Source organism: Squalius cephalus (assembly GCF_949319135.1).
Source record: "Squalius cephalus genome assembly, chromosome: 23".
NCBI classification, from domain to species: Eukaryota; Metazoa; Chordata; class Actinopteri; order Cypriniformes; family Leuciscidae; genus Squalius; species Squalius cephalus.
The window spans coordinates 14,356,348-14,371,605 of NC_137144.1; the positions used below are offsets into that span (position 1 = coordinate 14,356,348).

The 15,258-nt window shown below is 38.4% G+C and overlaps 1 protein-coding gene across 1 annotated transcript; it reads left to right on the forward strand.

Moving 5' to 3' along the window:
- Positions 1–1,086: 1,086 nt before the first annotated feature.
- Positions 1,087–15,253, forward strand: man2c1 (mannosidase, alpha, class 2C, member 1). Its single transcript, XM_079860208.1, has 26 exons — positions 1,087–1,255; positions 1,499–1,624; positions 1,696–1,819; positions 1,902–1,972; positions 2,050–2,227; positions 3,459–3,648; positions 4,253–4,359; positions 4,592–4,702; positions 5,055–5,147; positions 6,835–6,951; positions 7,031–7,126; positions 7,408–7,553; positions 7,748–7,871; positions 8,311–8,432; positions 8,514–8,599; positions 9,873–10,034; positions 10,192–10,277; positions 10,351–10,445; positions 10,526–10,630; positions 10,750–10,906; positions 11,012–11,155; positions 13,974–14,083; positions 14,189–14,268; positions 14,552–14,691; positions 14,783–14,886; positions 14,963–15,253. The coding sequence occupies exons 1-26, from the start codon at positions 1,155–1,157 to the stop codon at positions 15,075–15,077; spliced, it is 3,090 nt and encodes a 1,029-aa protein (XP_079716334.1). The 5' UTR covers positions 1,087–1,154; the 3' UTR covers positions 15,078–15,253.
- Positions 15,254–15,258: the final 5 nt, after the last annotated feature.

Here is a 15,258-nt window from a genome sequence, read left to right on the forward strand (position 1 = left end):
AAGTACTTAATTTTGACTTAATATTCAAAATCTTCTCCTCAGGATAACATAATCTTAGTTTTCAAAAGTTGTTACAGGTAAGGTGTTCAACTCCAAAGCATCTAATGATCTTATTCTTATGTCAGAAATTAACTGATTGTATCACTAAAACCTAAATAATTTCATACTTATCTAGTCTTAAACAATAAGTCTGCACAAGCTGCTTATTTGCAAATCGAAGTAGTTTATTTTCATTTGAAGCAGCCAAAAAAATAAAATAAATCTTATTAAATTTAAAGTAGTAGAAGAAACTAAATAGAGTATCTCTGGCATATATGGGTTTTTTTTTTTTACACAGGCCAAAAAATACAAAAATATCACAGATTAACAAAAACTGTAGACAATAGACATGGGCTATTAATAACAAATGAGCTTTATTGGTTTAGCAGGTGTCGGACTCTCGCCTCCCTTTTAGATTTGTGGTTAATCGCTAATAACACCTGCTATAAACCTCAATCACAGAAGAGAATAATTATTATTAATTAGTCTATGTTATTCATATTATTTCATATTATTATATGTTTACTAATATATTCATATATTGAAAACAATAATACAAATTGGAAATATATAAAAAAATTTGGACAAACAATTGTGATATTTACCTCGTCTTTGTTCTATTCACACATCACATCTCTTATTTCATCTCAAGCTCTTCACTGACAATGTTGTCTCCCGATTAGCCTGATATCTTAGTTTATAAATGCATGCATTATATAGCCTACTTACCCTACATTTATTCAGAATAATTCTTAATTAATTTTAGAGTTAAATGTCCAAATATTTCAGTTAGCCAATTAAAAGAATGTAATAATGTTAAATTATTATTAGATTATTATTGTAACAGTTTATCCAGTGATAGAAATTACGTTCAATTTGATTTATTATGCACTATTAAGCTATACATATTTTAAATTAATATCGTTCGTATGTACAAGGAGAGGGGACTCAGTTTCTCATGGCACCGGCCATGCTTATAACATGGTGCAATGGCGTCCTCTAGTGTTTATCACGGCATTTACAGATTATTGTTGTTGTCAAAGTACTTCCGGGTGCTAATACAGAGACGTGTCTGGAGCTGATCTGTTCATTCATAACTACATTAGTTTTTAATCATGTACCACCAACCCGTACTGAAAAACAGACGGACTCTACTGGAGCGAGCGGAGAAGTTTACCTCCGATATATATTTCACGGACTGCAATCTTAGAGGAAGGTAAGCCAGTGCACTTCTGTACACAGTTCCTCTAATAATGTTTGATATTTAATTATTAGTGTTCATGCAAATTCACTTATTAGTTTTATTGTTAAATGAACTATTTGTACTTAATATGTCTTTAAATAATGAAAATTTGTATTTTTTTTCTTGTAAACAAGTTATTGAAGGGTAATGAAAGACCTTTGACCTTGTTTGGTAGTTTGTTGTGAGCAGTGATGTAAACACTCTCATTCACTGCAGACTGTTTGGAGACACTCATCCACTTGAGTCCATCACTGCGTTCCTGTCGGAGAAGAGAATTCCTTATTCAGAGGCCATCCAGCAAAACTTTCAGCCTTGTAACGTTGGTGATGCATTCGGACCCACGTAAGTTGTGTAAATGTTTACTGTCCAATAAACTGTATAGGACTAGTGTATAGACTAAAAATGTTTGGCAGATGGTGGACGTGCTGGTTCAAAGTGGTCTTGAAGATCCCAGAGGCCTGGAGAGAGAAGGAGGTCCATTTGAGATGGGAGAGCGATGGAGAGGGGATGGTGTGGCGGGATCACCAACCAGTTCAGGTGTGGAAACCCAAGACCAGATCGTGATCTCATGAATGACTTTTAACATTTAAGAGTTCACGCATTGTGAATTATTTTTCAGGGTTTGACCAAAGAAGGTGAGAAGACCAGCTATATTCTGACCGAGTGCTTGAAGGACAGTGAACCTCATGGGTTAGTGGAAATCTAAAGTCTGACTCGAAACTGATATACATTTGCTTCCATTTTCATGTTTTAATCTCATGTTTAAGCGTTACCCTATACGTGGAACTTGCATGTAATGGACTTTTTGGAGCCGGACAAGGTTCCATGATTGCCGCCCCCGACCCAAAGAGGAAGTTCACTCTCCAGAAGGCCGAGCTTGTTGTTTTCAATCGAGATGTTAGGGAGCTTCTCACCGACTTTGAGATGCTTGTGGACATTGTCAAGGTATTTTCACATTGAACTGTGATGTTTAAGGTAGGGTAGGCAATGTTTCTGGAACAAATCGCCTACACTGCCTTTAAAGTGAACAGTAGAATTTAATTTAACCCTTTACCTGTCACCCCCCTTTTTGAGAATGGACATTAAAATGCACTATTCAAGCTTAAATGGTTGTAATTCAAGGATGCTTTGGAGTATAGACCCAAGTTTGGTCTTGTTTTAAAGGGAAAAAATAGCAGATTATAACTGAAGTGAAAGCACTTCAAAAAATTAAAGTATGAAAAAGTTATGGAAGTTTAAATTTACATTAAATCAAATATAATTTATTTAATATTTTTATTTTATATAAAATATATATTTTACAAAATATGTTTTACAAAAAAAATACTATAAAATCAAAGCCATAAATCTAACTAAGTTGTGTTCCAAATTTGAAGTTGATATCACAAAAATTGAAGTTCCCATGAGATTTTGTTTAGGCGTATTACCAGAAATAGCCACCGGGTGTCATTGAATTCCATTGAATTTAACTGTATGCATTCTACCATAAAAAATTAATAAATTTCTGTCCAAATATCACTTCTGTCACAAAATATGGAACCTTGAGACTCAGACCTTTCTGACAATATGTGTTTTGTCAAGATTAGAAAATATTGATAAAATCATTTAGAGTACCGTTTCTATGGTAACACAATGTCCAAATTCAAAACAGTTTTCACAGGATGAATTCTGAGATCATAAGCTTTCAAATGATACCTAATTTATGATAACTACTAAAATATGTTGTGTAATAAAAAAGGCAATAAAAAATATAATATTATATTTTAGAGGATATATGTATATTATACTTTTTAGAGGATATTATTTTATATTTTTTTTTATTGACAAATACTAGATTATATGTTTTATTATGAACTTTTAGCATGAAAACCAAAGTTTCAGTTATTAAAAGTGTGTGTGTCGACTTTTTGTGACAAACGCCAGAAACGCCTGTTATGATGTAGATTTTTTGAGGTGCACTCTTGTCATAAATTAATCTATTACTGTTCCTGCATAAATTGTAACAAAAAATAGTGCTGAAATATCTATTAAGGAGTCTTAGACCTTTCCAACGATATATAGTTTGTCATGACTAGATTAGGATTTAATAGTAATATAGTGAAGTAAATTTAGGTTGCCCGTATACGGGCAGGTGACAGTTACATTCCCGGTCTAATTTTTTGCTATGTTTGCACAGTTACTAGGAGAAGGAGAGCAGCGTGGATTCCAGGCCTTGTTTACAGCCAATGAGATGGTGAATCTGTGCGATCCAGCCAATCCTAGTTCATTTGCTGCTGCTCGAAGTCTAGCCCAGAAGTTTTTTGCCCAAAAAAATGGGGAAAGCCAACATGTGGTTCATGCCATGGGCCACTGCCATATTGACTCGGGTAATAAATAAGTATTACTTCACTTCGTTATTTTTTTTAATTAAGACGCTTTTGGCAGGTGGAAATATACACTAATGTTTAAAAGTTTGGGTCAGATTTTTCTATTTTTGAAAGCAATTATCACTTTATTCAGCAGGTACACATTACATTGATCAAAACTCAGATTATAGACTTTTACATTGTTTAAAAAAAATGTCCATTTTAAATAAATGCTGTTTTTTTCTATTCATCAAAGAATCCAGAAAAAATGTTTTTGCATCCACAAAAATATTAAGCAGCACAACTGTTTTTAACATTGAATATAATAAGAAACTATTCAAATCAGCATATTAGACTGATTTCTGAAGGATCACGTGACACTGAAGACTGGAGTAATGATGCTGAAAATTTCAAAATGTGATAAAATAGGATAGTCATCATGTTAAATTGTAATAATATTTCACAATATTACTGTTTTTACTGTATTTGATTAAATAAATGCAGACTTGTGAGCATAAAAGTCTTCTCTCAAAAACATTAAACATCATATCGACCCCAAACTTTTGAATGGTAGTGTACATAGGAAATGTTAAATCTTGTTGAATGTGTTCAATCCCGTCCTCAGCTTGGTTGTGGCCGTATGAAGAGACCATCAGGAAGTGTGCTCGCAGCTGGGTCACTGTGATCAGACTGATGGAGAAGAACCCAGAGTTTGTCTTTACATGCTCCCAAGTACGTTTTTGTTACAAATTTTCTTTCTTTTTAGGCACAATGAGAAGGAATTGCCTTTAGCCAATTGAAAATGCTTAATAAACACACTAAATGTTGGGATAGTTCAAATGTAAAAAAATTATTTGTAAATTTTTTTTTTAGGTTTAGGGTTAAGGGATGAAAAAATATAATAAGCTCAGTATAAAGCAATAGATGTCAATGAAATGATAAAAACACAGATGTGTTTGTGCAGGCACAACAGTTCCAGTGGGTGAAGAGCTGGTATCCGGGTCTGTTCTCAGAGATCAAGCGCTTTGTGCAGAAAGGCCAGTTTATTCCAGTTGGAGGCACGTGGGTAGAGATGGTAGGACACTGTTTTTTATGTTTCTTCACCACATAGTTCGCCCAAAAATAAAAATTCTGTCATTAATTACTCACCCTCATGTCATTCCAAACCCATAAGACCTTCGTTCATCTTCTGAACACAAAAGATATTTTTGATGAAATCCGAGAGCTTTCGGTCCCCTTCATTGACAGCAACACAATGCTCACTTTCAAGGCCCGGAAATGTGAAAATAGTCCATGTGACTACAGTGGTTAAATAAAGGTCTTACGAGTTTGGAACGACATGAGGGTGAGTAATTAATGACAGAATTTTCATTATGGGGTGAACCAACCCTTTAACAAGCTTATTTTGGTCTGTTTCTTTGTGTCAGGATGGAAACTTGCCATCTGGGGAGTCAATGGTCAGACATTTTCTACACGGCCAGAACTTCTTCAAGGATGAATTTGGACATTACTGTAAAGAGGTACTTCTGTTTGTCTAAAAACAAATAGGTACATTCAGTCCCATAACAATACAGTTTACATTTAGTTTTTTTTAACATCATTATCAGTGTTGAATTTGATGCAGTAACTCATGGTCACACAATCAACCAGGTCTTGAAATCTTTGAAATTTACTGGGAAAGAACAGATTAAGAAAGACAAACAGTGCATATCTTCTCTCCTCCAAGGCGGAGGAGGCCATGAGAACCTGAAAGGAGGGCATATGAGGCTGTATATCTGTCAGACACAACCTTGAGATGAGATAACGTAAAAGAGTACAACGACAAGAAATGAATCTTAATTAACCAAACCTTTTAAAAGTGGTGCTGTCATGAGAAATCAAATTTTCCTTAAACTTTGTACCATTAAAACATCCTGCAAGTGTCATAGCTTAAACTGTCTTTCACATGGGAAAATATGGGCAAAGACATTTGCATATGACTCCCGGAACAAGACATTGACGAATAGTTATGCATCATCACACCATAAGCATAAGCTACTGGCGCTCAGTTGCTTAACGGCCCGTCTATCCATCTTTTTCTTAAAGAGCCTACTGCGTTTTTAGATTATGGGAGGCACTTCCGGTTTGGGGAAGTTCCATTCAAAAAGAATTTGACATTTCAACTCATTACGTTGTGCTACAAATAATCCTTATCTGTCAGTTTTGACTGAATGTGCTGAAAAAAATGTCTTTTATATTCTATTATCAGACGTCAGGAGATTAGTATTTTAATGTGACATGGGATCACAAGAATGGCATCGATGGGAAAAGCTTTCAGTTGCTGCATTCTTTTCCTCCTCATTATTTTCTCTTTTTCATTGTATTCCGCTGTAACAGTATAAAAAGACAACAAATACTGTGCATTTGTGGTCTGCTCTCCCGATTTAATTTAGGATTCATCTCATGAATAATTCACTGGAATGCACTAAGCAGCATCTCGCATTCGAATGTAATTCTCTCCCCTTTTCACTTCTAATCCCTGTTAGCAGTGTTTACTGGAAATGTTTCTAAAGCAGGTAAATACAATATCTATTGTCTGTCAAAATGATGGAAATTACTTTAAAATTGTATCACTCAATGTTCCAGTTAATGAACGTTTTTGATTTAAGGGATAATTCACCCAGAAATGAAAATTCTGTCATAATTTACTCCCCTTCAAGTTGTTCCAAACCTGTATGAGTTTCTTTCATCTGTTGAACACAAAATAAGATATTTTGAAGAATGTTGGTGATCAGACAGTTGACTTCCATAGTGTTTTTTTCCCTACTATGGAAGTCAATGGCTGCCGTCAACTGTCTGGTTACCAAGATTCTCGTTATACTCAGTTTTTGAAAATGCTTATTGTGTTCATAGAGCGAACATTTTGCTAATTGTTTACAGTTTAACGGAAGTTGCTCCCATAATTTGTGCAAAGCATTATGGGGCTTAGGAAAAGGGTGGATACGTTGCAGACAATAAAAACAAGTATTTCCTTAGACTAATGTACATAAACTATATGATAATTTACTGCCATCGTGTGAATTTGTAATCATACAATCAGTAAAAAGGAACTGTTGTTTAGTCTGATTATGACTATATGTATATCTTATACAGTATGCTAGTCACTGTTATAAAAAAAAAAACCACTCACTTCCTGTACTGATTCACTGTCTACTGTATCTCGCACAGTTCTGGCTGCCAGACACGTTTGGCTACTCCGCACAGCTGCCTCAGATCATGAAAGGATGTGGAATCTCTCGTTTTCTTACTCAGAAGCTGAGCTGGAACCTTGTTAACACATTTCCAGTGGGTGCCTATCACATCTGTACATATGAAAACCCTTATTATGGTTGTTTGTGATGTTCATGATTCCTCTTTCCACCAGCATAACACGTTCTTTTGGGAAGGTATTGATGGGACACCGGTTCTCACTCATTTTCCTCCGGGTAACTCCTATGAGATGAAGGGTAAAGTGGAAGATGTACGTTTTTCATCATGTAACGCAGGGTTTCTCAAACTCGGTCCTGGAGGGCCACTGTCCTGCACAGTTTAGCTCCAACCCTGATCAAACACACCTGAGCAAGCTAATCAATGTCTTTAGGATCACTAGAAACTCACAGCTAGGTGTGTTTGATCAGGGTTGGAGCTAAACTGTGCAGGACAGTGGCCCTCCAGCACCGAGTTTGAGAAACTCTGCGTATCATTTGCGAGCTCCCTCTAATGAAGGGCCAGCTCATTTCTCCTTCCTTTGACTCAACACAGCTGATTAACACAGTGAAGAACAACAAAGACAAGGGACGAGCCAATCACAGCGCAGCCCTGTTTGGTTTCGGCGACGGGGGCGGTGGCCCAACACAGCTAATGCTTGACCGTCTACAGCGTGTCCGGGACACCGACTGTTTGCCAAAGTCAGTTTCCTTTTCACCTGTCTGAGGGTGTAACACAAAAACACCCATTTCCGGTTATTTATACAGACTATAGAAAAATATAAATATTATAATGTACTTACCCTGTGATGCATTCATGACGTTATTCAAAAATACTTACCAGAATGAGTCGTCAGTTTGATGTGAGATTTAATGAACATGATTATGTCATCCAGGGTTCAGATGTCAAGTCCTGATGTCCTGTTCTCTCAGCTGGAAGCGGACTCATCCCTTCTGTGCACATGGGTTGGCGAGCTCTTCCTTGAGCTACATAATGGCACTTACACCACACAAGCAAAGGTGTGTGTCCATCTTCCGATCCCCCTAATAGTGCACTTCCTAACTGCATTCATTTTCATTGTTGATTTGATAAAGATGCATATAACGCGTCAACTTTTTTTGATAGTGAAGATTTTGCATTAAAAACAGTTTTGTTTTACTTTCTATTCTCTCTCTGTCGTAAGAGGAAATCTGGCTGATTTTGGTTACTGTACCTTTAAGACTTGTACCTTTAAGACTAACCTCCATTTACTGACGTAGTTCACAACATTATTCATCAAGGGAGGTCTGCTGAATAGTTACATAGGCGTTGATATAAGGGAGTTGTCATTTGTTAATATGCCAATTGTTCTTACATCAAAACTGTCAGTTTCTGATTGACCAGTTTGGTTTTTATTTATGTTCTGAGTCAAGTTGGATGGGAAGGCCCCCTTTAATTTGTCGTTTTTTTTCTCTGTAGATAAAATTGGGAAACCGTCAATGTGAAGTTCTGCTTCATGACGTTGAGGTGGCTAGCTGTCTGGCCTTGTGTAAAAGAGATAGCTTCAAATATCCAGCATGCAAACTTCAAGAACTGTGGAGGCAAGTGCTCAAGCATTAAATGTTCTGATGATAAGAGCATAGCTGAAATTTCAAGTGGCTCTCTGCATGTCTTTATTTCAGATTGCTTCTACTCAATCAGTTCCATGACGTGATTCCTGGCAGCTGTATTGAGATGGTTGTTGAGGATGCTTTAAAGTACTATGATGGTAAACTATCTGCTTTTACCATGTTCTGCATATTTTATAGGGATGCACGATGTTAATTTTAATGTTATCGGACTGTGGCCGATATATTAAAGCCAATAAATAATAGATTATTTCCTTCTGCTGCTGAGACACTTCAGATGTGCATCATGTTCGCCATTATTGTTTTTAATTGCTTGAAATATGATTGGAATCACTTCGAAAAGCAAAATACAGTTAATGCAACATGCAGTGCAAGTCCAGTGTATATAGGCTACATAAAATTATAGTAAGAACATCATTATAATTGTGTGCTTGGTACATGGCTTTTAATAGTGACTTTTTTTTGTAATCACAGGCTCTCAAAAATTATATAAAAAGTTTTTTAATTTATCGGCCAATTATATCGGTTATCGGCTTTCCAATATAAATAATTGATTATCGGTAGCAACCAAAATGTTCATATCGGTGCATCCCTAATATTTAGTTCTAAAGTTTAATTTTAATATTACAATTAGTAATGTTAAAGAGATACTTGATCATTCTGGCATCATTTACTCAACCTCATGTTGTTCCAACTTTTATTGTCTATTGTCTTTTTTCAGTGGAACACAAAATAATTATTTTCCATACAATTAAAGTGAATTGGGCTTGTCTGTGTCTAGATTAAAAAAAAACTTATAAAAGTACTAAAACATTTATATGATAGCTTTATGTGTTGAGGTCATTTTCTGAAATTTGTGACCTTTGGCATAGCTCTCAAATCTCATTCACACTTCTGCATGTTCAAATTTGAGGCAGCATGTGTGGTTACAAGACCTGTGAGAACTAGTGGTACTTGGCATCTCTGACATAAAAACTAGTGCATGTCCTCACATGGCATATTTGAATACTTCAACAAGATTTGATATGATATGATTTGATAGATATGATCTACCAAACAAATTCTTCAATGCACAAAAAAAGATTGACTTTGCCTCAACAGATTGTGTGAATGGAAAACTGGATTCACCAGCAGACCAATCCCATTGCACATCATCTCAAAAGTTGTTTTAGTCATCCTGAAATGCCTGAGCCAAAGCTTGTCATCAAAATGAGTTATTATTACCCCCTAGAACTCTCACATCATCCGATTATGTTTGGTTTGAAACAAAATGAAGATGAGTAAACTATGACAAAAAACTGAAATATACAACCCGTTAACTTTTATGATTTTTAAAGTATGACAAAGCTAACATAAGTGATATTATCTTGATGAAGATCATGTTGAGTATAACCTAATGAACTTTGTTTTCAGAGATACGCACCGCAGGGTCTAGACTACTTCTTGCTGCTTGTGAATCACTGGGATCGTCTCCTGACAAGGCTGTAGGATCCAGCACAGCTGTACTGAACACTTTACCCTGGGAGAGAACTGAAGTCATATCACTGCCAAGGGAGGGCACTAAAATAAGATTAGGTACTTCCCACTAACAAAACAACATTGTTCAGATGACCTTCTTTTGGGTAAACCTCAAAGATATCTTCTATTCATGTCTAATGACAAGGTAAGATTTTATTAAAGTACAGTAAGGCTCATTGAAGCATATCCCCTATTATATCCCCTGTTTCCACAGCCTTGGTGAGAGTACCTAGCGTGGGCGTAGCTCAAGTCACCGAGATGGCTGAGCCTATAGAGCCTACAGTCTCCGTCACAATGATGGTACTTAATTCCCTTGGACATTTTCTTCATCCCACACATTTTCGTCATTCAGTGGTTTCTCTTTGTGATACAGGTCGATGGGACCATTATGATGGAGAATGGCCTTTTGAAGGCCACAATTGACCAAAAAGGTCGATTGATGTCCCTGCATTTAGTCCAAACAAACAGGTGAGTCATAATGTTGGCCTTCAAGCAGAGTGCACAATCTTGTAGGGTTGTTTATAGAACTTACTATGTTATGACTTCAGGGAAACCATTTCTGAGGGTGGCTTTGGAAACCAGTTTTCTTTGTTCGATGATGTGCCTCTGTATTGGGACGCTTGGGATGTGATGGACTACCACCTTCAGACAAGGTGAGCATGTTTCTTGTTACATCAGTGGGTGGGATCGGATTCGTATGAACCCAGCTTTGAACTCCGTGTGAACCCAAGTTAATGTTATAACCTTGATGGCAATAAATCTACGTTCCCAGGAAGCCTGTAATTGAGCTTGTCGAGCCGGCAAAGGTAGTGAGATCTGGGGGGGTTCAGGGCAGTGTCTCCTTTTCGCTAAGGATCAGTGGAAACAGCACCATAAGACAGGAGATTATTCTGGATGCTTGCTGCCCCTATATTAAATTCAATACGCAGGTGAGGAATGATGAATTACAACTAAGTTTGTCATCTTATGCTTGATATTTAATCACCCAGCTGTTCAAGAAACTCTGTAAAGCGTAATTGATATCTTGTTTCCAGGTGGACTGGGAGGAGGCACATAAGTTTCTGAAGGTGGAGTTCCCCGTGCAGGTGCGCAGCCCAAACGCTACATATGAGATCCAATTCGGACACTTGCAGAGGCCCACTCATAGAAACACCTCCTGGGACTGGGCTCGCTTTGAGGTACTGCAAACTACAACAAGATGTTAGGTCTGGCAACTCACCGTATACACGGCTCAATCCGAGGGGCAGGATAAACGGCTGTCTTTCAAATTTCCTCTCTGCACGCAATAGGCGGATCTTTTGTGACGTCATTGTTTATGTTTGCCGCGTTGCATCACGGGAATCGTGTGGCAGGAAACACCGCTAGATACCTGTAATTTGATTGTTTTGCACGTTTGGAGGAGGATTTAGAGAATATGATGGTTCACTCTTGCTGTGTGGTCGATTGTACGGCTCGTTGGGGGCCTGATAAAAAGTTTTTTCGAATTCCCTCCGAAAAGGATCGCGAAAAACGAAATAAATGGTTGCGTGCAATTAACCTGGACGCTCTGAAGCCTGGATTCCTAACGTTACTGATCGAGTTTGTGAGGCTCATTTTGTTCATGGTAGGTCTAAGTCTTAGTGACTATGTATTTATAGAAGATTGAATAAAATAAAAAAATAATAAAACTGAGTCAAATCAACCGAGTCATATGTTTTCGCGTTCTGATTCAGGTGTCCCAAACCGCGATCCACAGCATCCAGACTACCGTATTTTCCGCACTATAAGCAGAGGAGCACCTTCAATGAATGGCCTATTTTATAACGGTTTTCATATATAGGGCGCACCGGGTTATAAGGCGCATAGAATAGAAGATACTGCAGTCAAACGTTTGACTGGGTTTGCGTTATGCAGTGGTCACCAACCTTTTCAAGCCTATAAGATCACATCCAAGTCCAAATGTAAACCAAGATCTTCCACTTGCAAAAAAATATGAAAAAAACAAGTGGCTAAGCTGTAAAACCTTGTTTATACTCGACGCGTCCGCATGAGCGCGAAGGTAATAAAAAAAAAACTAATATCCGTCTGCTCGGGCAGATTCGGCTTAACAGCGCGCGCCTCCGCATCCGCAGATGCACGACTTTGAGCCGAATCTGCCCGAGCAGACGGATATTAGTACATCTCATCATCACTCAGTTTGCGCGTCTAAATCAGTTGTATGGTCTGGTGTTCAGTCTAAAACAAAACAGTTGCGTCAAGTATAAATGCCTCGTCTGTTTGGGGAGTTGCACGCACAGTCAGCGGAGATCTCATATGGGCTTTGAATAACTTCGATTTTGTCACCAATACAAATTTTGAGCTTCTCTCCAAACCTCCTCCGGTCTTCAGATGTTAAAGTGCTTATATATTGTGGATTTTGCCCGCTAACTCTCTTGAAAGTGCTCGTCGCGTCTTTACAGCCTGCAATACTGTTTGATTTGTTGCCACACAACCACTCGCGCATGCGTACAAAGATGTCAACAAAGATCCTCCTATAGGACAGCGTTTCAACCAACCAGAGCGTTTTCCCAACAGCGGAACTAGTTGATAGATTCAACTTTTCCCATATCTGGCCGGCAAAACTACGAACACCTCTTCCTTTTTTTAAGAATGACTTAAGTGCCATTCTTTGCTCTTTTCTCAAAGAAAAACTTAACTCCAAGTCCTCCAGAGTCGCGGCCAAAGCCGATTCGAAAGACTGTTCGCCAGCAGCAGCCATTCTTTGTTTTCAAGTAGCAGGAAACCATCGCAACTCTGTCGTCATTATGTTAAGCCCGCCCCGCCTACTCTATACACGTTGTGATTGGCCTGACCCAATTTAGGTTTTTGCAGCTCGAAAGTCAATGGAGAGTTGCTAGACTACCCTGGCTGCAAAATACAAGAGTCCACATTCTGGTGACATTGCAGTAGTAGATTGTCGAGTAGGAGTCTGCCGTGAAGTCCTCAGTTGCGGGCTTGGAAAAAGGGCACAATGAGGCTATTAATACCCCTTTTCCACCAAGTGGAAGCCGGTTCGGAGCCGGTGCCTACTCGCGAACCAGTTCTTTGTGTTTCGACAGCCAAAGAACCGGTTCTCGGCCAGGAAAATTGGTTCCAAAGCGGCACCAAATCTTTGCTGGACTAGAACCATTCTTTTACCACGTCATGCTTACGTCGGGGGCTGGGGGCGGGGTTATTGTCGAACTTCTTCTCGAACGTAACCTCCGTCTATAGTAATCCAGACGAGCTGCACAAATGTGTTCTAAACGTCTTCTTCTGACCCCAATATAGGATCGCAAAGCCAGGAGAAACATTTGAAGAAAGACGATGTAGTCCGCCATTGTAATTGTTATCCTTGAAGTTGTCACAAGCGTTTCTGGGAAAGCTAAGACGTATGGCAACGTACACAGTGATGTAATGACGTCATTCGCTGGGCTCTCTAGTCAGTGGAAAAACAAACAGGTTCTGAGAAGGTTCGCAAGTTGAACCAACTTTGAACCAGCACCAGTTCCGAACCAGTTCTTTTTTGGTGGAAAAGGGGTATAAGAGGTGCTCGTGAGCACCCTTTAGAAACATGAAATTATAAATGGGACACCTAACAGTCTTGTTGGCCTTGTGTGAGAATAGGCTACAAGATGCCCAAGTTCACATCAAGTACTTTGTTTGGGACTCTATTTGCCAAGTGTACATTTAAGTAACCTGTTCAAGCACCAATAAAATCGACCAAAAATAATTCAAGGTAAACCTTGAATCTTTAGCTCAAATCAGGCTAAAAACTGCCTTTTTCCGGTTGGTGCAATGAAAGCACTTGCATGTTCAAAACCAAAAGGACCATGTCTTTCCCAATGGGATGACTGGTTCTTTTAATTTGAAGATAGGACTTCACTTCCTACAAACCCAGCATGGGTTTCTCAGCAGCTGCCATTTCTCCTCTATTATAATGTCTGTGGTTTAATGTTCTCTTGGAGAATATTACGTTATTTCTGATTTATTTAATAGGTGTGGGGACACAAATGGGCTGATCTGTCTGAGCATGGCTTTGGCGTGGCTCTTCTTAATGACTCCAAATACGGCTACTCGGTCCATGAAAACATCATGACCTTGTCCCTGTAAGCTACCCATGCAGAATGAACAAACATGGCAGTATTTTTCTCACACAAGTACAGACCGGTCATTAAGATGTTTTGCTAACACCACTGTTTTTTTTTCCACAGATTGCGGGCTCCAAAAGCGCCAGATGCCAATGCAGATATGGGGCGTCATAATTTTACCTATGCATTAATGCCACATACAGGTTGGTACATCTCGAATCTAAACTATTAAGGTACACAGGGCAACTTTTTGAGCAATGTTGCTGGGCAATGTTATCGTCAACGGGCAACCAGATGAGACACAGGTCCCATGACCGATCTAAATTATCCAGATAGAAATGTATTGCCCATTTTCAATGGGAAAGTGCCTAAGCAACAATCGCTCTGCAAGATTGCCCAGCAACATTACTCAAAAAGTTGCCCTGTGTATCATCACCATTAGAAGTCATTTCCAGTCAACCATTAATAAAATCATTGTCTGAAAAGGCCCCTTCCAGGAAGCTTCAGTTATCCAGTATGCCTACAACCTGAACTTCCCGCTCCGTGTCTATCATGGTGCCATTTCTGAACCCTTGAGTGCGTTCTCTGTTAATTCGCCTGCCGTCATCCTGGAGACCATAAAACAGGTGCCCGTTCATGAAATGACCTGACGGTAACCTTTCCTAACAGATTTTGCCCACTGAGTCAGCACAAACTCAGTTTCCTTTTTTCTCACAGGCGGAAGAAAGAGAGAATGCCCTTCTTATTCGCCTCTATGAGTCTCACGGAAGCAGTGTGACTGCGACTTTGTCAACTTCCCTTCTAGTGAAAGAAGTCTGGCAGTGAGTTAACAATAAATACTAACCTTCTGTTGTTGTATTGTCAAGAACACTAATAAATAACTTACTGTCTTTATAGTTGTGATCTCCTGGAGCGTCCTGATCCCAGCATTCCTGTGTCAAAGACCACCACTGGAATATCCTTAACGTTCAAACCCTTTCAGATCAGATCTCTCCTCTTAATTATACAGTGAATCATTTCAATCCGTATCAGTTATGACGCAGGTACTGAAATCTCTTGTAAGTCCCTGAGTAGCTGCCATCATTTTTGGAAAATTTAAAGTTGCGCACACACATTTTCACCTTTGTAAAAGTTTTTTTCACTTAAGTTTAATTATTTGTTTAATTAAATAAATTTCAATGTTTGATTTACAA